This window comes from Nicotiana tabacum, chromosome 3, assembly GCF_000715075.1.
Source record: "Nicotiana tabacum cultivar K326 chromosome 3, ASM71507v2, whole genome shotgun sequence".
Taxonomy (NCBI): domain Eukaryota; kingdom Viridiplantae; phylum Streptophyta; class Magnoliopsida; order Solanales; family Solanaceae; genus Nicotiana; species Nicotiana tabacum.
In genome coordinates this window covers 149,477,889-149,501,011 of record NC_134082.1, presented here as the reverse complement: position 1 = coordinate 149,501,011, position 23,123 = coordinate 149,477,889, and the positions used below count along the sequence as shown (strand labels likewise).

At 35.0% G+C, this 23,123-nt stretch overlaps 2 protein-coding genes across 2 annotated transcripts; both read left to right on the top strand.

Annotated features, from left to right (window-relative positions):
* The first annotated feature begins 12,669 nt into the window (after positions 1-12,669).
* Positions 12,670-16,147, top strand: LOC107778550 (N-acylphosphatidylethanolamine synthase-like). The gene is made up of 5 exons (XM_016598831.2): positions 12,670-12,967; positions 13,618-13,745; positions 14,465-14,550; positions 14,837-14,974; positions 15,592-16,147. The coding sequence occupies exons 1-5, from the start codon at positions 12,720-12,722 to the stop codon at positions 15,883-15,885; spliced, it is 894 nt and encodes a 297-aa protein (XP_016454317.1). The 5' UTR covers positions 12,670-12,719; the 3' UTR covers positions 15,886-16,147.
* Positions 16,148-17,379: 1,232 nt separating this feature from the next.
* Positions 17,380-18,312, top strand: LOC107778553 (uncharacterized). Its single transcript, XM_016598832.2, has one exon. The coding sequence runs from the start codon at positions 17,380-17,382 to the stop codon at positions 18,310-18,312; it is 933 nt and encodes a 310-aa protein (XP_016454318.1).
* Positions 18,313-23,123: the final 4,811 nt, after the last annotated feature.

The window sequence follows — 23,123 nt, the reverse complement described above, 5'->3', positions numbered from 1 at the left end:
GGGTTTCGAGAAGAACAACACAGAGATGAAGAAGTAGGCTTAAAAATCCATAGGTTTAAAGCGAAATAGGAAGATCTTACTCGAAATCGAATCGGAACAACCTGAAACAAGCAAGAAAGGGCCATAGGTGTAAGTGGACTGATCCCGGTCCCTCGAGGACATTAGAGATGACAACACCAACATAGGATAGGCCATTAGAGGTCTGATGGTGGTGAGAAACCACAATGAACGGTAGTAGATGGGTGGCGATGAGGGTGAGTTAGGGTTAGGATTTAAGAGCACTTGAGAGAGGAGGGGATCAGATGATGGCGGTGAGAGGAAAGGAAATGAGAGGTCTGGGTGGGAGGGGGGTCATTGGGGTTTAATTTAGGTAAGAAAGAATCTGGACCGTTGATCAAAATGATCAACGGCCAGGATTTAGTAAGAAGTGGGTCGGGTAGATAAGGGGTTTGGGCTGGGTAGATTTTGGGCCTGGTTTAATTTGAAATTGGGGTTAAAATTGGGCTAGGTATTTAGGCTAAATTTGAAAATAAAGGGACCATTTGTTAAATATCCTATTTAATTGATAAAATCATTTTTAAAAATAACTAATAGGCTGTAAAAAATTATTTTTATGCCTGGAAATATTTTAAAATAATTACTTAATATTTTATAAATATAAAAGGCTATTTTCCTATAAAATAATGTAATAATGCATGCATAAGCTATAACTACAAAGTAATTACAATTACATTCTAAAAATATAAATATGGCTATTTGTGCAATAATTGAAACTTGGTACAAATGCAAATAATAAAATTAAGCCACAAAAATTATTATAAAACTGTTTGTGATGCAATTAGTGATTTTTTTATAAAATAAATATTGGGAGAAATTAGTTAGAATGTTTTAAAATGCATAAATTGTATGAAAGATACTAATTGATGCCCAGGCATAGTTTTGAAAAATATTATGAAAAAAATTGGGTATCAACACCACGAATTTATCTAATCCCCCATTATGAAGGAAACTTAATAACCTGATGTAAAGTAGACGGAACATCATCTATATCATAAATCGAAAGGTCTGCCGAGAATCATATTATATTCCATGTCCGTATCTATCACTTAAAATTTAGTATCTTTGACAACTCCTTCTACAAATGTGGTAAGCACTGTTTCTCCTTTTGTAACAATGCTTGAATTGTTGAATCCAAATAAGGTACGTGTTTTGGGCACTATTTTGTCATCAGCTTGCATCTCGTTTACCACTTTTAAAAGAATGATATTTACGGAGCTAACTGGATCAATCAAAACTCGTTTCACGTTAGTATCATGTACAAGTAAAGATATTACCAGTGCATCGTTGTGAGGGATCATCACGCCATCTGCGTTTGCATCATCAAACGTTATGTTGTCTTCTTCCAAAACTTGGCGAACTCGCTTCCCGTGTGTTACCGTGACTTTTGACATTTTTTTATAGTCGTACACATCACACTGTTGACCTCCTCTCCCACGCTTATCACATTAACCGTTCTTTTTGGTGACGGAGTCTTTGGTGGCTCTTGTGTATTCTTCATATACGTTTACTTACCCTTCTCACTAAATAAATCGGTTAAATAGCCTTATTTTAATAAATGCTCTATTTCACCTTGTAGCAATCTGTAATCTGCTATTTTATGACAGTGGTCACTATGAAACTCGCACCAGAAATCTGGATTTCTTCTGTGAGGGTTCGATCTCATTTCTTTTGGCCAATGCACCTTATCTCCCATACTTCTTAAAACAGCTACCAACTTAAAAGTGCTAATATTGAAACTGTAATCACCAATCTTTGCCTTCGTATTAACATTGCTATCCAGCGTATCTCGCTCCTTCCCAAACTTGGATGATGAACCTGCATCTCTATCTCTTGATCTAGAACCATACCTCGGGTTTCTTGTTTAGAACGTGAATCTCGTCCTGCTGGTCCCACGTAAGGTTCATACCTATTCTTACCGGACCTTTTTTTAGTTTCTGGTTGCCTCGAACTTGTTCTTTCATTTCCTCATGATTGATAGGTGATAGTGTCTTCCTCTATCCGTAGCTTCGTACTATACCTGTTGTAAACATAATTCCAAGTTGTAGTAGGGAATTCTCGTAAGCTTTCCTTGATCCTCCTCATGGCTTCTGAGCTTTTTTCACACTATAGCCGCCCAGTTATCAGATACACGCGGTAATATCATTCTTTCATGCTGAAATCTATCCACAAAATTCCTGAGTAGCTCCGTATCTCCTTGTTTTATTTTGAAGATGTCTTCCATACTCTTCTCAACTTTTTGAGCTCCCGAGTGTGCTTTTATAAATGAATCTGCAAGCTCAGCAAAAGAATCAATAAAATTTTCCGGTAAAAGAGAATACCATGTTAGTGCTCCTTTTGTGAGTGTTTCGCCAAATTTTTTGACCAACGCCGACTCAATTTCTTGCTTGGTTCAATCATTGCCTTTCACGCCAGTTGTAAATGCGGTTACATGATCTGGTGGGTCGGTTGTTCCATCATACTTTGGAATATCGGGCATCTTAAACTTTTTTGGAGTTGGCAAGGGAGCGACACTTGGCTTCCAGGGTTGTTGTGAATATTTGTCGATATCCACTCCTTTAATCACGGGTGGCACACCAAGTATTTATTCTATGCGATCATTCTGCTCCTTGAGCTGCTTCTGCAAAGTTAGTACTAAACTTTGTAAATCAAAATTATTTGGGGTACCTGACCTTCCATCGCGAGATTCGCTAGAAGTTCCTCCGCTGCCTGAATTAGCAAGTTCCGAGCGTGGTTTTTCTATGGCTGTAGTGTTGTTTGGAGGTGGAGTTGGTGGTACAGTTGGCAATCCACTAACGAAAGTTTGAAGGGCATTGTTGACGTGTTATGCAATTAGCTGTTTTAATGTGTCTTCGGCAGTTTGATCGTCCCCTTGTTGATTATTCGTATATGATATTGATCTTTGAGGTGACCCTCTCGGGAGTGTTGGGGAGAGTTTTGGGGTGAAGGGATTGGAGTTCCATCCTCTTGTTGATTCTGTTGGTTCAGTTGATTCTGTTGGTTGTTATCGTTGGCAGTCGACATGGTTGTTTGACAAAAAAATGAATTTTGAAAGCGGGAAGATTATCAGATTCCCAACAACGGAACCAATTTGTTTAACCAAAAATATATCTTTTGGTAAAAGATTAATTTTAGAAGAAAACAGGCTTCTGATAACCAAGCTTTGCCTCACTTTCTCAATGGTATCAAAGGAAAATAACAAGAATAAATAAGGAAATAATTGATTGCAAAATCAATATAGAGAATTTCGAGAAAAGCAGAAAAGTAAAGTGAATATATTTCATTATTGTCTCAGATGTCCTTACAAGTGAAATTCTCTCCTCTTATATAGAGGTTTACACATATAACAGTTCTTTCCATTTATAGCTAAATCATTACGAGCTTTAATGGTATTAACGATCCGTTATAATTGGTAATCGTAACTGTTCACGAGATTCTACGATTCTGATTCCTCTCCTCATTAATTGAAGGTTCATGAATCTTCCCCTTTTATTATCTTGATTCAATCTTTGCCAGTTGTTAGGCTCGGTACTATCTCGTGGGTGTTTCCCTTCCGTGCCTTTTCTTATTCTATCAAATAAGACTGTCACGTGTCGCTATATTATTGCTCTTATGTGTTATGCCATGTTAGCAGTCTAATTTTTTACGTGTAGCTCTTTTTTACTACCAATACAGTTAAATCAGTACAATAATGTAGATGACATGTGAAAAAGGAAGAAAACGACAGACAAAGTGACACAAAGTAGTGCTGAAAGACTATTTGAGTGGAAAAAATAATTACAAAATAACAAACAAAAAGAAATCTCTGCTCAAGCTATGTGACGATTGGGCCAATGAAGTACCCGACAAAGCTCGAAAAGAAAGGTTCTTGGAAATGTTTGAAGTCCGTTATTAAAATCCACTCCAAAAACTTGGCTATAAAAAGGAGAAGAGACAAGAACAAAAAAACAACAACAAGAAAAGAAGAAAACCCTCTGCAGAAAACCTAAACATCTTTCTACCACCGTTCCCTAAAACACTTTCGACCACCATTTCTCAAAACACCTTGTAATTTATTCCTTATGTATGCTTTAGTAGAGTTTACCTCAAGCTTATAAAATAAATAAAGGTTAATATTCCAGTGTGTTTATTTTCTAATTCCCAAAGTCCAGTAAAAATCGTTCGGGTTTCCCGAAAGGGAAACCTCTCTCCTGTAAACATGTAAGTTACTGTTTTAATGAAATTAAGTTTCTAGATATTACCTTGTTTTATTCCTATGTTTATATTTAGCTTTACATTTTATGTATAATATCTTAGTACTTAGTTTGTAAATAACTAAAAAATCACTCTAAGTATATGGTTAATTTTCCAACTCCTTAACATTTTTGATGGATTAATCTGTAAATTCTTAGGAGAAACCAGTTAAGTTAAACCCAATAAATTACCAGAAAGTGGTTAAAATGGGTATATATAATTAGTCGTGTCCAGGGTGTGGTTAGAGAAAAAAAAATATTAAGAAAAAGATTTAGATCTGTAAAAGATTGGCAAGAAGAGATGAACAGAGTGAACTCTAAAAAAAAGTATAAAACTATATATGGGGTAAGTTCAGTTCCATTATTTGATTAAAATAGAAATTGCACGAGTCTACAGATTAAGAGAAGAGAGTACCGAGTAAGATTTTACAATATTTACCGTGCCGGGATGGGGGGAGGTAGGTTGAGGGGGTGAGGGGTGAGGTGGGTGGGTGGTACAGAAAAACGAAAAAAACAAAAAATTAAAAATACAAAAAGAAGTTGGGGTTGGGGGAGGGGGAGGTTTGTGATGGTGCTATAGAATTTTTTTATAGAAAATTGAAAATATAAGGAGGGCATCGGGAGGTGAGGGGTTAGCAGGGTGGGTGGAGACAGAAAAAAAAAACTAAGAAAAAAAATTTGGAGAGAGAGGGGTGGGAGAGATGGGGTAGGGGAGAGAAGGGAAGGGGGTTGGGGTTAGATGCGAGGGTAGAGGAGGTTTTGGAAAATGTATTTCTAAACTTTTTCTAAAGAAATTATTTTTCCCAATTTCAGGAAAATGTGATATCTAGAAAAATATTTTAACATTTTCTGAAAACTATTTTACGTCGTAACAAACACACCCTTAATCGGTAACTAGTCTCTCGGCACGTGCGTTGCACGTGTATATTAAGTCATATAATACATGGTTGAATAAAATAATTAATTTTGTTGGTAAAATAATAAAATAATATTAATATCAAATTATAATTAAAATATGTGTTCCTAAGCAAACAATAAGACCATTTCCCCTGGAGCAATTAATCTACAACTGTAACTATAATAGAAAATGTACATCAAGGCTGGACTTGAACGCAACAAATTTAAAAGTATCATAAGCTTAGAGCCATGACTTATTATGCAATAGTATTAGGTAGAAATTAAGCTACAAAGAAACCATTAGAAAATATACACTAACTCTAGATTTGAAAGCAACAAATTAAGTCTCATTAGCTTCGCAAGTCATGACTTGTAATGCAATAATATTATCAAAAGCAAAATTTTGGTATGTGCAGGAAAATATGTACATTATCAATTTAGGTGAGAATTTGAGTACATGAAAGACAACGTACAAGTATTGTACAACAATTTATTTTATACAATTTGTACAACAAATTATTTTATAATTTCTTATGCTTAGATATAAATTTCTTTATGGAGAATATATAGTTCGCAACCAAGCAACTTTTGGACAAAGGAATTAATGTTGTTCCAGTTTATATTGAAGCACCAGTATTTGACGCAATTAATCGAATTCCTCTCCTAGGAACGCATCCATTCGTATCCAAGCGTTGGTTTGGAATATATATATGCGCAAGGTTTTTATTTATTTATTTATTTATATTAATAGACTAATTAGGGTTTTTAAAAAAGAGTATTTTAGTAATTCAACTTTTAACTGTTGGACTTTCCATTTTTAATATAATACTAGTATACGTACTCGCGCGATGCGCGGATAATTTCAAAGGAAAAAAATAATATTGTAGAAACATGTCTATATTGCAGACGAAATTTAGCGATCACATTCAAAAAAATTAAACCAAAAAATAAATATATGAATTTTATAGGAGTGTATCTATGCTACGGACCACCAATATTTATGCACTCATGCAAAGGTCAAGGATAAAACGTATATCAAATCCAAAATAAAATCAATATAGATAATCAAGAGTAGTTTTACATTTCTTTCTGGAGTGATTGAAGTTTATTTCCTTCACAAAATAAGAACAATAAAAGTTTCTGCGTCAACTTATTTAATACCATTCCCATCGTCCGAAGCATAATTAATCACCGCAATTGAAAAGGTGCATCGTCTAATTAAAGATACGCTTCTCAATTAGTTGAGATAGTCCTAGTCCAGTATAAATTAATATTTTATTTAGAGGAAAAGAGAATACTATATAATTTATATTTTAAAGTAATTTAAGTGCATCAATAACATTAAATTGATGACTGTTGATCATTCTATATTAGTCATGATTGTCAATTCTTATACTGATCTTCTATAATTTTTCTACGCTATAACAGTCTAGCTCCCGAAAATTGGTAAGTCAAATCCTTTGGCTTCCTCTTACTAACCAATCTGTTATCCTTTTTTTAGATACTCAATTCATCGAAACATAGTAATACCAAATTCAACAGCTGGAAGTAGAAGATCAACCCTCTAGGCCCTAATATTCTAGGCTCCACACTTCTCGTATGTCACCCCATTTGGTGAAAGCTTCAGTAAATATAAATGACATAAATTATCAAAATTTTCATAGTAAAGAAGGAAAAGATGAATTTAAAGTAACTACGCTTTGCAACAAATTAAAAAATATAATCAAAAGAGTATCTCAACTCTAAGTTGATTTTAGAAAATATGGTACTATAAAGTTTTGCCAAAATAATTAATACTACTTTAAAAAAAAGTTAGCTCCTGTAACTCATCTCCATCAGTGTCTAATCAATGGCTTAGTGCAAAAATAAATTGCATTCAATGCTAGACTTTCTGGTGAACAAACTAATAGATCAACTATTGAGAGATTTAATAAAATAGTAGCTCAACTCCACCATCCTCTGCATGGCTTAAATTCGCCATACTCATTCAATTCATTGACAATTTACTTTAGTCGAATGAGATAACTTTACCCTCACATCAATTAAAGGTTATCCGTCATACAATAAAGCTTCAGTTTCACATCAATTCTAGATAGCTTGATGAGAAATATATCAACCAGGAAATTTTTTCGACTACATAGAGAACCAATATAACAGTGAAATGAGTTAAAAATAACCAACACTGGCACGTTCAAGTAGCCTTTCCACTAAGTTAAAAATGTATGGACTATTGTATGTATCTAAATAAGAGAAGTTCAAAAATTGAATGAAGCGTGGATATATTCAAACAAGTTGTCCATAACTGATGAAGTTACCAAACTAACGAAACAGGAAAAGTTAAATACAAGAAAAAACAGGAAACGATTCAAATATCTTTTTCATAACAAACGAAACTACTAAACTAACTAATCAAATAATTCTTCGTTTCTGCATTTGTTACATATGTAAACACCTTATGATATCTTCTTCTTAAAAACTTTCTTGATCTTATTTCCTGACAACTAAGCATACAGATCTTCTTCAACCACTGATATGACATTAGTTATACTCATATTGGCAGGTGTATTTGCAACGTCGATAAAGTTAGTATCTTCAATAGAATCCTACATATTTAAAATATAAAAAGTTGTGAAAATCAACAGTGAAACTATAATTCATATTGTTTTATTATTGTATACACCTGCAAATAATTTTATTAAAAGAATCAACAATATAAAAAAATGTTAATGGTGAGTTGTAAAATCACCATGATTTCGTTATCTTCATGAATGACTTGGTTATTATTGAAATCCTGACCCTATAAAAAATATATATCATAATTAAAATTTTCTTCAATCACAAATAGCAAAGTTTGAGAAATATTTCAGTAGAGAAACATACTTTGAATATCTCTGCACGTGGAGAAGGATTGTATTTGTTTATAATATCCTCGTCATCAGTAAGCATAACAAAAAAGTTGCAGAAATATTATTGCTCCTACAATTACTATAAGGTTAGCACGTGAATAAAAATAACAAATTATTGAAATATTTATTTAGTTTAATTAATATTGGGTAGCTTACTCATAATCCTGTATCTCAACGTACGTTCATGAACATACAGATTCTATCTTCTTGTTTGATAGAATGTACATCTCCATAACTCACAATTTCGCCAATAACATCTACAACAATATTGACAAAAAAAATCAACGAAAAAATTGAAGTTAGTATAAAGCAAGAATGTATAATAATTAATAAATTTCTGAAGAATCTACATAAGATATAGCAATTGGTATACCAAACAAATAAGACATAAAAGAGATAAATAAAATATACAGTTTTTATTAATAAGATGATAAAAAAATTAAGTCAAAAAATATACAGATCCACTCTTGCAGATATACTATTTTTTTAAGCACCTTAAAAGTTGCTTCATTAATAAAACATTAAGAGAATTCGACGGCTCACAAAAAGAAAGAAAGAAAGAAGGATAAGGTTCAAGCCCGCAAAACTAACGTTCCACATAAATGATTAATTAACTAACAAAATAAAGTAATTCAAATTTGATATGAAACTTCAACTTTTACTATAATTGGGATTGCTTCAGTTCTCAATGAGTACTGATAAGCTATGTTATTCGGATTCCGCAAAAATGTTGTTGGGTGCGTGTCAGATCCTCCAAATTTAGCGTATTTTTGGAAGATCTGACACGGATGCGACAATATTTTTGGAGTGTCCGAACAACATAGCTGATAAGACAGTAGGAAGATAACGAATCATAGATTAATGGTTACATTTCATTGGGCATTTTTGAAACACTCTACTTCACGAAGGATATATTTAAGATGCTTGAGACATTTTAAGTTTTGTTTATTTCTCAAAGATTGAATAAGATAAGGCTCCAACCAAAATCTAGCTGTCACGACCCGGATTTTCCATCATTGGGAGTCGTGATGGCGCCTACTAATGTGAGCTAGGCAAGCCAATCTTTAACTGCTTACTTCATTAACAATTACTTCTTTTAACAGTTATCAGTGATAACATGAAGCAACAGAATTAAATAATTATGCGAAAGACTTAAATTAAAGAAGACGAAACAATAATGCGAGAATCAACATATGCCTCTACCCAAGAACTGGTGTCACATTACTCATGAACTTCTAAGAGTACTAAATACAACCGTTTGAAAGAAAATATAAATTGTTTGTCTCGAGTACATGAAGGCTACCTCGAGGAGACGCCGGGCATGCGGACGCCTGCAGGGCTACCTCGGTGTCTCACTGGACTGAAGGCTGGCTCCCGCACTACTGCTGCTGTCCAAGACCTGGATCTGTGCAAAAGAGCACAGAGTGTAGCATCAGCACAACCGACCTCATGTGCTGGTAAGTGTCTAGCCTAACCCCGGCGAGGTAGTGACGAGGCTAGGACTATACTCCAGATAAACCTGTGTAGTTATACAATATATGGCGGAAAAGTAAACAAGTAATAAGCAGTTAAAGCTGGGGAAGGGAAACATGCTTCAGGGATAGCAATTAAAAGAAAATAACAGGGAATAATAAGGAAGTTAGCAATATAACTTCTATCACAAATGAAGAAAATAAAGGCAACTTTCACTTTCAGTTTCATCTTATTGCAGGTGTGCAACCCGATCCCATTTCTCATATCTCGTGGTAGGCGTACCACCCATTCCCATTTCATTATATCTTGTGGTAGGCGTACCACCCGCTCCCATTTCATAATATCTTGTGGTAGGCGTACCACCCGCTCCCATTTCATTATACAATTAAAAGAAATCCCGACAAGGGAACATAAGCGATATAATAACCTCCTGGCGAGGGAACAAAAGCAATATAATAGTTTCCCGGTAAGGGAACAAAGATATCGAAACAATCATCCCGGCAAGGGTGAATCAGCTATAACCAATCTTAACTTAGCTTGTACTCAGCCCAAATAATGACAATGCTCAAACATAAATAAGATCTGCGAGGATAGAACAATTCTTTGCGCAATATAGAAGATCATTAATTAAAGCACCTGGAATGTCATTTAAGGACACAACCACTTTCAATTTAAGACTCACGGTCATGCTCGACACCAATGTATAGATACTCGTCACCATGCCTATACGTCGTACTCAACAAGAAGCAAGTAGCAAATATGACTCCACTCCTAATCCCTCAAGCTAAGGTTAGACCAAACACTTACCTCGATGTCTTGAACACCACTCAAGTCTCAATTATAGCTTTACCTCTTGATTCCACCACCAATCCGCTCGAATCTAGTCATAAGTTACTTAATTACATCAATAAATGCTAATGAGTCAACCCCAATGCATGAAAATAAGTTTTACAAGGTTTTGCCCAAAAAGGTCAAAAATGCCCCGGGCCCATTTGGTCGAAACTTGAGATTCGGACCAAAACCCGGTTACCCATTCCCCTACAAATCCAAATATATGGTTTGTTTTGAAATCAGACCTCAAATTGAGGTCCAAATCCCCAATTTTAGAAAACCTAGGTTCTACCCAAAACATCCAATTTCCCCATGAAAATCTTTGATTTGAAGTTGAAATCAAGTAAAAAGATGTTAAGAAGTGAAGAAAATGAGTTAGGAATCACTTACCAATCGTTTTGGAGAAGGAAAGTTGTTTAGAAAATCGCCTCTTACGTTTTGGAGTTTTGAAAAGTGTAAAAATAACTGAAATTCACGTGAATTTATACTCCTCTAAAACTCCCTGTGCGGACCGCACAAAAAGGACCGCGGCTGCACAGGCCTCCCTGAAGACCTGCAGATCATAGCCTCGTGCGGACCGCATAAAGCCGACCGCGGCCGCACAACATCCACTGCGGACCGCTCAAAGGCGACCACGGCCGCGCTGGCCCTTCCACGGCCGCACGCGATTTCTCGCGGACCACGCAAGAGGGTTCAGAGACCTGCAATATTTTCTGAACCTGCAACATCTGATCTTTTTAAGCCTAAGGCATCTCGGAACCTACTCGAAACTCACCCGAGCCCTCGAAACTCTAACCCAAATATTTACACAATCTCAAAAACATTATCCGAACATATTCGTGTAATCAATTCGCCAAAATAAAAACATCGAATTAAACCTCAAGATCAATGAATTTTTCTCAGATTTCCTTTTAAACATCAATTTCCCAATTAGGGTCCGGATCACGTCAAACGACGTCCGTTTACCAAACTTTACAGGAGTGATTCAAAACATATATAAGACTTGTACCGGGCACCGGAACCAAAATACGGGCCCGATACCATAGTCTTATAATCAAATTTCATTTATAATTTCCTTAATTATTTCAAGAAAGCAATTTCACTCAAAAATTTATTTCTCGGGCTTGGGACCTCGGAATCCGATTCCGGGCATACGCCCAAGTCCCATATTTTCCTACGGACCCTCCGAGACCGTCAAATCACGGGTCCGGGTCCGTTTACCCAAAATATTGACCGAAGTCAAATTTATTCATTTTAATATCAAAACTTAGCATTTTTCACAGAATTTCGTATTTAAGCTTTTCAGCTACGCTCCTGGACTGCGCACGCAAATCGAAGCGACTCTAAATGAGGTTTTCAAGGCCTCAGAAGCACATAATGGGTAAGAAAATAAGTGATGGCCCTTTGGGTCGTCACACTAACATTCCACCTAAATGGTTATGCAACTAACAAAATAAAGAAATTCAAATTAAATATTAAACTTCAACTTTTACTATAATTGGAGTGATTTGGATCATAAATTCATAGTTCCTGGAACTCATGTTTAGGAGCTTAATTTTCAACTACTCCTAATTATAAGATGAGCTTGGTATTCAAACTATAACCTGTCCGTTGAAAATGTTTCCAGCTACTCATAAATATGAAAATGGTGGAATGTATGTTCCATAATGAGATGAAAAGCTTAAAATGCATAAGAAAGTGAAGAAGATGATATGATAAAAGTTGATTCTTCATCAATATTTGACAATTAATTTTTTTAATTAAACTAATCCGCAAGGACTAAAATTTTAGATACATCAGATATTGAGATTGAGATTTTTTTTCATGTCACAATCATAAGAAAACATATAAAGAAAAGTAAACTAAAACTGAAAAAATATGAGAAAGATTTAATTACCAACGAGTTCAGTATTGTCAAATTCTTGTGGATTTGACAGGTGCCATAGGTTCTAAATTTGAAAATACACATATTGAATTGCGGATCTTGTATTTCCTCAAAATGACCAACAAAGAGGTTGAAGAGATATTTTATTGGATCTTGTTGGTATTTTCATATTCAAATTTAAAAAATAAACTAATTATCATCATTAGAATTTGCACACAATCGTTCCCAAATTTTATTACTTGGTAACTTTCCATAATTAATCGTTGTTGGTAAATTAATTTTTAAAAAATGTAAAAGGGTAGATATTTCAGTATTTTGAAATTCAAATTCAAAAAGATAAACTAATTTTACCTAATTTTAACTAAAATAGTCACATGGCATTTTCTTCGCATAACACTTGGCAAATAGACAAATTGGTGCCCAAACAAAAGAAGTTTTATGCCGGCGGGCTTGAATATCAGTGTTAGAGAAATGGTGGGTGGTCGGACGATGGAGTGGGCGGCGAGAGCAAGCCACCTAGGTGGTCTTCCGAGGAAAATGGTGATCACGGCGGTAGGTTCGTTCGCGAAGGCGGTGGCGAATCTACTCAACACCACCACTGTCCACAACGGCGACACCCTCCTCCAGCTCGTTCGATCCCGCCCTGCCGGTGTTCCTCTCCTCACCGTCAGCAATCACATGTCCACGTTAGTCACTTGCTCTCTTCTCCATCCTAATAAATCTTTCACTTTATTCTCTTCTTAATTCAGAAAACCTTGTTTCTGATATATGCTTACATTAAGACATTTGCTTGAGAAACTTGTTTTTTTTTTCTTCAAGTTGAATAAAATAGCCATTACAAAGCTGCTGGGCATACAAGAGTTGGTAGAGAAAATTGATTACTTCGTTATTGATTGCTGAGTTGAACACCCATTATTCATTTGAATGCTTTTAGCCATTTAGGTTTCAGATTCTGTGGAGATCACAAAATGGTCATAACATCTAACTATCGTCCTAGGTACTGAGGTAGACATTCTTAGTTGGCTTGGGAAATCCGGTTTCTGGTTACTTATAATCTCAGTTAATGGACATTGATTTACAGAATTTGTCTGTGTGCAGTCAGTTAAAGGGAGAGAGGATAATAAGACTACCCGTCCTTTTATTTCAATCTTTGCTGATTTTTGGAATGAAATGTGCCATCATATAACGGAATGCATATACAGGATCCATATAACCAACCCCATTTTGGGGTTCAAGCATAGCTGATTATTGATTTGATCATTGGTCTAGTGACTTTCCGGGATACTTTGATTTTTTTAGTTACCGTCTCTTATTTCTATTGTGTGTCTAACTGCAGGTTGGATGACCCAGTTATGTGGGGATTCAAAGGTTTTCCAATTTCTGATGCGAAGCTGGCGAGATGGGTACTCGCAGCTGAAGACATATGCTTTAAAAATACAGCGTTGTCATATTTTTTCCGGCTTGGTGTGTAATCTGTTGGTCTGGTACACTTCTGTTCTTGTATTTTCATGCCTTACTTTATTACTTATGAAAATATTGTATTAGACTACCCTAGAACTCAAAAGTGAAAATGAATGCTTTGTCAGTGGACATGCATTTTCAGCAGAAAATTATGTTCTTCTAGGAAGGATGGAGCATGCTTTTGCATAATGATGTTCAATCAAGGACTTTGAGAATATCTGGAGATCATTCACTTAAAAAATTTGCATCTTAGTACTAGCTCAAATCTTCAACCGTGCTTATGTGGTTTCTGTGCCATTTACGTGGATATGAAGCTTCCATATTAGCACTTTTTTGTATCTGCATGCATGCTAATGTGGTTTCTTGCCATTTACACGGATATTAAGTTTCATAATGAGCAGTTGTTCGGATCTGCACTCATGCTTCTGTACAACAAGCTTCCATGTTGAGCAGCTATTCCTATCTGCACCCATGCATCCATATTGAGAATAATTTTAGATTTGGATGTGTGCTTGTGTGGTTTATTCTCCACTGACATGTATAATAGTCAATTTAATATTTCATATTTCCCTTGTTAAAGCAAGTAGTGGAGGACTCTTATTTGGTGGACCTTAGGGGATTTTGAGGTTTTGGGGTTCACTTGCAGACTCACAAGAATCATATAATTAAAAAAAGGCGTCGTTCTTAGTGTGGCTTGCTTCTCACGGTGTGGAGACGTGCAGGGAAATGTATACCAATAACAAGAGGGGGTGGAATCTATCAAGAACATATGAATGAAGCTCTTGATCGTTTGAGTGACGGAGCCTGGGTAATGCTTCTTTTACCCCATACCATGGACCCTTCATTTGGTTATGAACGTTGGTGTCGAATTCTGCAGATTTCTGCTTAAATCAATTGAATTTTTTGTTACACTCGAGGGGTTATGTACAATTCAAATTTTTGCATCTGATTAGGGTGGTTTTATCATTTACCCAATTGGTATTGCACTAAAATGAATACACGCTCCCCAAAAGTTATATCGTGTTATTCTAGTATTAAATGTTGCATTTGAAATGATCCACTGCTCGGTGAAAGACTAATTTCCAAATGGGCAGTTGCATACATTTCCAGAAGGGAAGGTCTGTCAAGAAGATGCTCCAATAAGACGATTGAAGTGGGGAACTGCCAGTCTCATTGCTCGTGCCCCTGTGACTCCAATTGTCTTGCCTATTGTCCATCATGGTTTTGAAAAGGTAGGTTCTTGACATAGTCTGCTCATACACAGGGAATTGAACAATGCAAAATAGCAATGGATCCATTGGGTTTTAGTTGCTTTTGGTGGTAATACATTATGCACAAGAAGCAGACCTTCTTGGGGATGTTCGGATTGTTGTGATTCTGTAATCTATACCTGTTTATTTATATATTGTTCATTGGTTGCTAAATTTCCCCCGCTTTTCGGTGGAGCTAATTTTATTGTAGAAAAAATGTAGTGTAGGTTAGAGGACTAGAGGTAATGCAGTATTAACAGTGTTTTTCAAAATCTGATGGATTTGTGGCACTGCTTCAATGTTGTTAAACTGTCCATTGACTCTTTTGTCAACTTCACTAACAAGGTGACATGCCTTACCAATGCCATAGTTGCTTTCTCCTTTCCCTCCTGTTCCAACGTAAGAAAAGAGAATAAGAGTGGCCTAAGTGTCATGACGGTCATTACTGTCAGCTATCCTTTGTATTTCTATGGACAGGGATACATATTTTTGTTTCCAAATTAAGTGTGGATTATGATTCTGAATCAGCTTTTTATTTGATTAACTTTAAAGTTGATCCTTGGGATGATTAGACATTCTTTGCTTTGATCAATTTTCAGGTTATGCCAGAGAATTATGCTTGTGGGAGAAGACCTCCAGTTCCTTTATGGAACCGGGAGATAAAAATAGTTGTTGGTGAGCCAATGGAATTCAACCTACCTGAACTGAGAGAGATGGCTCTATCTCAATCTCGGGATTCATCATCTTCCAGTGGGCGGTGGCCCAGAACCATCCTTGGTGGACTGGACGAGGCAGCACAGAGATGTCTGTACATGACCATATCTGATCAAATTCGAACTGCCTTGGAAAACTTAAGGAGTTTCAGTAGATCTTACATGAAGCCCAAGCAATAGAGTTGGTGCTTTCCGATCAGTTAAAGGAAATCTGTAAGGTGCATCCGTGTTGAAGGTCATATTGTATTGAGTCAATTGTAGTTTTTCTTTTAATGATTTTGATAGTCTGAGGCTAGACACTTAATTGAGGATGCAGGATAAGATTTTTGGGTTCAGTATCACGGTATCATCCTTGTAGCTGTAATGTTTGCATTTTGAGATTTCCAATATCATTTGGTCAAAATGAAAGATATCACTTCAATTCTGGAAAAGTATTTGCGGACTTACTGGGTGCTATAGTGCCTTGTTCCTTCCTTTGGCTGCACGCGAAACAGATTATGTACAAGGAATGGTAATAATGTGTTGCAGTATTCCTTTGTCAACCGCTAGAACCAGATTGAACATAAATAGACTAGTTTTGGACAGTATTCCTTTGGGGAGAAGTTTTTGGAGTAAAACTGTTTGAAGAAAAAAGTTCGAATGTCTAGTTATTGAAAGATTATATGGAAGAATCATTCTTCACTGAGGAACTGGCGGACGCACTCACCAAAAAACAATACTGTGTATATGTATAAATTATGATCAAAGCAGCATAAATTTTGTATAAATATTTTATTTGAACCCACATGACAACTACGATTTTACGACTAAAGTTATGTACTTCTAAGATTGAATCTGCTTGCACAAAATCCTGGGTCCGCCACTGTGAGGAAGTGTCAAGTATTTGCACATATGAATTTTAGTATTTTTTTAAAAAAATTTCCTTAGCCATTAGAATGCTCAACTATTAACTAGAACTAGAATATTTAAAGTCTTGGTGAAATGTTGAAAAACTTACTTGAAGAATATTTCAAGAGAAGATAGGAGCAACAGTTTTCAGTATCAAATCTTCATTTTTTAATTAAATGAGTTTATATTCAAACACAGTTACATAAACTTTCGGATATTTTTTCCAATTTCAATTCTAAATACTTTTTTTTCCGCTCAATTTCAACCTAACATTGTTTAAATCTTTAAGGGGTTGTTCGGTTGAAAAATAAATTATCCCCCACAATTAATTATCACGAAATTAGTTATCCGAAAGATTAATTATCCCACATTCCCATAAGAATAAAAAAATGCTACAATCTCGAGATTAGTTATATCACGATTTTATCTAAAACAAACATGAAATAAATTAATCTCAGAATTAATTACTATCTTTTTATACCTCGTACAAAAAGGGCCCTAAACGCTTACTAAATTTTGTACAACCAACACGGCAACACCACGGGTTGATGGGATTACTAGGTTTTTACAATTTACAATAAATCCTTTTCCTAATATTGACGTTATTTATCCCCGTCAATCGTCATCACAATTTCACATCGCGCGCCTTTCATAGGAAAAAAAGAAAGAGACATCTTATCGCAATGTTTTTCTATACCATACAGGAATTTTAACTCCCGGCGAACTACTCCAATATAGATAAAACTCCCAAAATGATAAGGGAATGATAGTGGTGGTTCTAAAAAGATGCAGCATCCTCCGATATATCCTTTTCCAATTCCAAGCCCTGAAAACAGTAAAAGAAACTGTGTCATTGCTTTCACCACTCCTCAAAACTACGCAGGTAGACTCTCTGAGCTCATACAACTCAAAGGCTGGACTCCTCTTTGGTGTCCTACTCTCATTGTTGAATCTACCCAACAAACCATCTCTTCTATTAACCACTACCTCAATTTTACCAGCAATGAACCCTACTCACTTCTTGAAGATTTTTCAGCTCTTGCATTCACTTCAAGAACTGGAATCACTGCTTTTTCAGAAGCTTTATCTATTAACTCCGCACTCCCATTAACCCCACATGGAGAAATCCTCACAATTGCAGCTTTGGGCAAGGATGCTGAGCTCCTGGATCAAGATTTCATTGGGAAAATGTGTGAAAATCCTGAGAGAATTAGAATCTTGGTTCCTCCAATTGCAACCCCATCTGGGCTAGTGGATGCCCTAGGATTAGGCCAAGGAAGAAAAGTGTTATGTCCAGTTCCGTTAGTGATTGGGTTGGATGAACCACCTGTAGTGCCAAAATTCCTTGAAGATTTAGCTAAAAAGGGTTGGATTCCAGTGAGATTAGATGCATATGAGACACGGTGGGCGGGGGCGAAATGTGCAGTGGAGGTGGTGACAAGGAGTGAAGAGGAATGTGGATTTGATGCGATTGTGTTTACCAGTACTGGAGAAGTGGAGGGTTTGTTGAAGAGCTTGAAGGAATTTGGATTGGATTGGGAAATGGTGAGGAGGAGGTGTCCAAGAATGGTGGTGGCGGCGCACGGCCCGGTCACAGCTGCTGGTGCTGAGAGTTTGGGTGTTGGGATTGATGTGGTGAGTTCCAATTTTGGTAGCTTTGATGGTATTGTGGATGCACTTTCTCATAAATGGAAATCATTGGAAAATCAAGAATCATGAATTTGGTTTTGCCTTTTTTTGGTATGTGTTCTTTCTTACCAAAACTAGAGAATATGTATGCTCATAAGAAGATTTTGATGAGCTTGAACTGTGTTTCTACTATTACATTTTCTTTTTGGAATTTCTTTAATTGTGTCTAGCACACCCTTTTTACCAAGCAACGTTGCCAATTATAGCAAAGAAAATGATAAGGTTTTGCACTTTGTTAGTTTAAATTTTCATTCTTACCAAAACAAGAGAATGTGCGTGCTCATTGTTGAAGATTTGATGAGCTAGATGTGTCTTACATTTTCACGAGTGGCTTAACAATTTGCAATTTATAGCGAGGAAGATGGTGAAGAGTCCAGCACACCTCTTTAATTGTCTATACCAAATCCTTCAATTGTCTAGTCAAAATTTCTTTAATTCAAGCACACCTCTTTAATTTTGTAATTTGCAATTCATAGCAATTGATGTGGTGAGTTCCAGGTTTGATAGCTTTTGTGAAGCACTTCCCATAAATGGATAATTGGAAAATGTGGAATCTTGAATTTGTTTTGTGTTTTAAAAAAGGAGTAGCACAGTGCACTAAGATTCTATTATGCACGGGTCTAGGGAAGGCTGGATGACATTATGCAGTCTTACCTTGTATTTTTGCAAAAAGCCATTTCTATAGCTTGAAATATTTACCATTGCACCAAGCTCCCCTTCTTCTTTTGGTGTTCTGTTAGAATATATTCTGATTTCACCAAAAGTAGAAGTGTCTGTCGGAATTGATGTGGTGGATTCCATGTTTGATAGTTTTGATATATAGTGTTGTGGACTCACTTTCTCGTAGATGGCACTCGTTAGAAAATCAAGAGGCTTGAATTTGGTTTTTCATCTTGTTGCTGTATAAGTTCTGATTCTAACCAAAAGAAGTTAATACGTGTGCTCAGAAAAAGATTTGATGAGCTTGAATTGCGCAGTCTATTTTCATTGGAATTCCTTAAGGGTAGTTTGGTAAGAGGGATAAGGTGAGATAAGACGTGGGATTAAATTTATACCGTGTTGGTTGGAGGTATAAATTTAATCTCAGACTTGATCAAGGATATCCCATGTTATCCCCTCAAATGTGGGATTATTTTATCCCATCTCTCATGTGGTATAAATTAGTCCTGGTATTATAATCCTAGGACTATAATCTCGAGATAATTTAGTCCGCGTACCAAACAACCCCTAATTATATACAGCACACATCTTACTAGTGGATTATTAGCATATTGCAAGTAATGGTAAGAAAAAGAAGTGCCACGGAAGAGCTGAGGCTCGTAGATGAGGTATTTGTTTGTAATATTGCAGTCTTCTTACAGACAGAATAAAATGAATTCAAATCCAAGGCCAAACGTTTTAAAATCAAAGATTGATACATACTTGATATATGTACATGACAATTGACGGAGAGTGACACAACAACAATAAGTCCAGTATAATTCCACAGGTGGGTGTGAGAGGATAGTGTGTATGCAGAGCTTAACTCTACTAGGGAAGATAGTGAAGATAGAGAGATTGTTTCGGATAATTGACAGAGAGTGATAATACTGTAATATGTAAAACAAAACTACCACTTTGGTGAGATTTCAATCATAGTAACGAGACTTAGCTTTTCGGTTTCATAACCAGTTTTTCTTTCTCCCTCCTTATGCACCTTTTTTTACTTCATCCATACTTTTTTACTTTTTTCTGAAGTGGGGGTGCAAACGGCGCCTCTACTTCTACTTCTAACTATGCAATTGAGGAAGGATTTGACAGGTAAGATAGAGCAAAAGCATAACTAAGATTGTTTTGCTATTACAGTGTGAAAGGAACTGCTAGAGTAGAGATCCATTGCCTAGTTTTGGGCTGCGCCTCTTCTTTGGTTTGGGCTGCATTTCAATTCTGAGAATGCAATTCCTTGTAGAATGAATTGGATAATATTTCTGTATGCCAAATGGAAATGATTGAGGATGGATTTTCGGAGAGGATAAACATGCTTGCACACTAAACTTCCCCCATGTTCTTGAGAAATTAATGCACTATTACTGTTTGTTAAAATGCTTAGCAGAGTCATAACGCATCATCATTACAATTGATTAAATTAGGATTAAATCATAATGAGTTGACATCACCCTTCAGCTAAAAGTGAAAAACAAGAAAAGACAGTCACTTTTTGTCTTTGGTTGCCCTCTCCTCAAAATCATAAAAACTCCTAACAAACGCTTTCAGTAAAGGCACATGGTGGAACCAAATCTTTAATTAAAAGATAGCCATTCCAACTCAATATTGATAACAAAGAGAGTCTTAACAAATCCTTGGCTGAACCCATTAACTTAAAATTTTGAATTCGTTTCCGTCTTTACTGATAACAAATAAAAAATGTGAGAATATACCAAGTCAATGATAGGGTCGTAATATTGCATACCTTTTCTTTTTTTTTTAAATATTGAGAATAAGCTCCAAAAACCTTTCATATATGAATTTAAACAGATAATCAGACTTCAATGTCATAACTTTACTAGGTGTCCACTCTTAATTTCTCTATTTTTTTCGTCTACAGATCTCTATTCTAGTTGATAACAGAGGAATAGGCTATTCTTCTTTTAAAATTCTGTTGGCCAAACATCATCTATATTGTTCGTTTTGTATTCATGAGTGTGGATCTTGTTTATTTTTAATAGTTAAAAGTTAATGGTTAATGAATTGTAGTTTTGTGGCTATCGTTTTTTTTAATTATAACTCAATACTGTTGATTATCGACTATAATGGAATAAACACAGAAACAAATCAAGGATAATTAATCTAAGCAGACTGCCATAATGACACTAGATTGTCTTTAAACTGTTGTACAATAGTCAAAACTAAGATTGTCTGGCCTACAAAATAAAAACTACCAATAAAATATTTAACGTGAAAGCTAATCTTATCGCATTAAATATTGACTTAGTAATCAAAATGAATAAAAAGTTATGCTCCCAACTTTCTCATGTTTGTCTTAAATACTTGCACTCTCAACTTTGACTTTTTATGGTATATTTTCCCCACTTTTAGTTGTTGGTACTATTGGCTTTTGCCTAGTCATGGCCTGCCTTCCTCTAAAAGAGTCACATCTTTCATATACCTAAAAATAAATAAATAGTTAATGGCGTTGCTGGCTAAGTAGTGGACATGGGGGAATACTCGTGAGCTTATTTAATTTCTCCATTATTTTTTGACTGCCCCAAAACCCAATTCTTTCTTTCATTCCTTTCCATTTGGTGTTTTAGGTTTTTACCGGGCCCGAAAGCCGGCACGGCCGGCAATCCGTTGCTAATTCTGTGAATTCCAAATTGACATATTTTACCTGTATTTCACTTGGACCTTGTTATCCCGTTGTTGTTAATGTTTTTCTCGTGACCTTTTCATTACTACTAGTATTAGTACCCGCGCGGACGCGCGGACACTAATCATGTCAAATATTTAAATTATTTGGATTGTATGTAAATAATTTTAAAATTTACACTTTCTTCGTAAATATTGATAATCATTAGATATTAATTACATGAAAAAATATTAATCATTTCTTCTATTTTTCTTTTTTGATACCATTCTTGCCGGTGTCATTGGATCCTAAAAATAGTCAGATGTTGAGACAATGAATGACTTTTTGGATAAGACTTAACTCTTTTACTACTACTTGAACTCTTATTTGGTGTGTTGATATCTCTTAAAAATATTTCTTTCTCAAAATTTCAGTTTCTAAAATATTATTTTTCAATAATAATTATTTTTATAATAATGTAATTGAAAATATTATTCTTAATTCAAACCATTTTAGTTACTATCTACAAATATAAAAAATTCTTTAGCTAGTGAATTTTTTTACTCCATTTTGATATTTGACACTAACCATGTTAAATATCTGAGTTTTTTGAATTATATGTAAATAACTTTAACATTTAAACCTTCTAAATAATTATAGATAATCGTCATATATTAATTAAGAAATACTACATGAAAAAAGACTAACATTTTCTCAATTCTCGTAGTGATAGTTTTATTTTTGCACTATTCTCAGAGGTGTCATTAGAACTAAAAAATAACCACAAAGTGAAATAGTAATTCATATTTATGGCAAAACACAAAGGTTGACACGATATAAATGATTCTTTGATTACAACGTGACTTTTATACTACGACTTGAACTCTTATTTGGTATGATATTATCTTTCAAAAATATTTCTACTTTGAAATTTCAATTTCTAAAATTTTATATATATATATATTACAATAATGATTATCTTTATAATAATGATTATCTTTATAATGATGCAAGTGAAGATATTATCCTTAATTTAAAATTCACTTTAATCGGCTATCTAAAAATTTAAATGATTCTTTGGCCGGATTTATTTCAGTATGACTCCACTTTAAGTTTATCGATATCTCTAGCCCCAGAATTTGAATTTTTAATATCCTATATATACAAAAAACTCCACTTGCACCCCCTCGGGTGCGGAAAAAGGAGGTGTGACAATTATTATAAAATATTGCATATATTGTCTTAAAATTATCAAGTAGTTTATTTTTCGACACCATACTTGGCTTAACCTCAATGCAAACTACTCAAATTGCATTCTAATTCAAATTCGAATATCATATCAGTTTGTTAGTAATAGTGACTTTTTAAAAACGACAAATAATGTAAATTAAAAAAAAAATTCGAATATATCCTTATCTTATAATCTATGTATTTGAGTTGAAAAAAAAATATTTGAAATCGGTGAGATTAACTTTCAAATTTTTTTATACTCAACAATGATGAAACACAAGAAAAA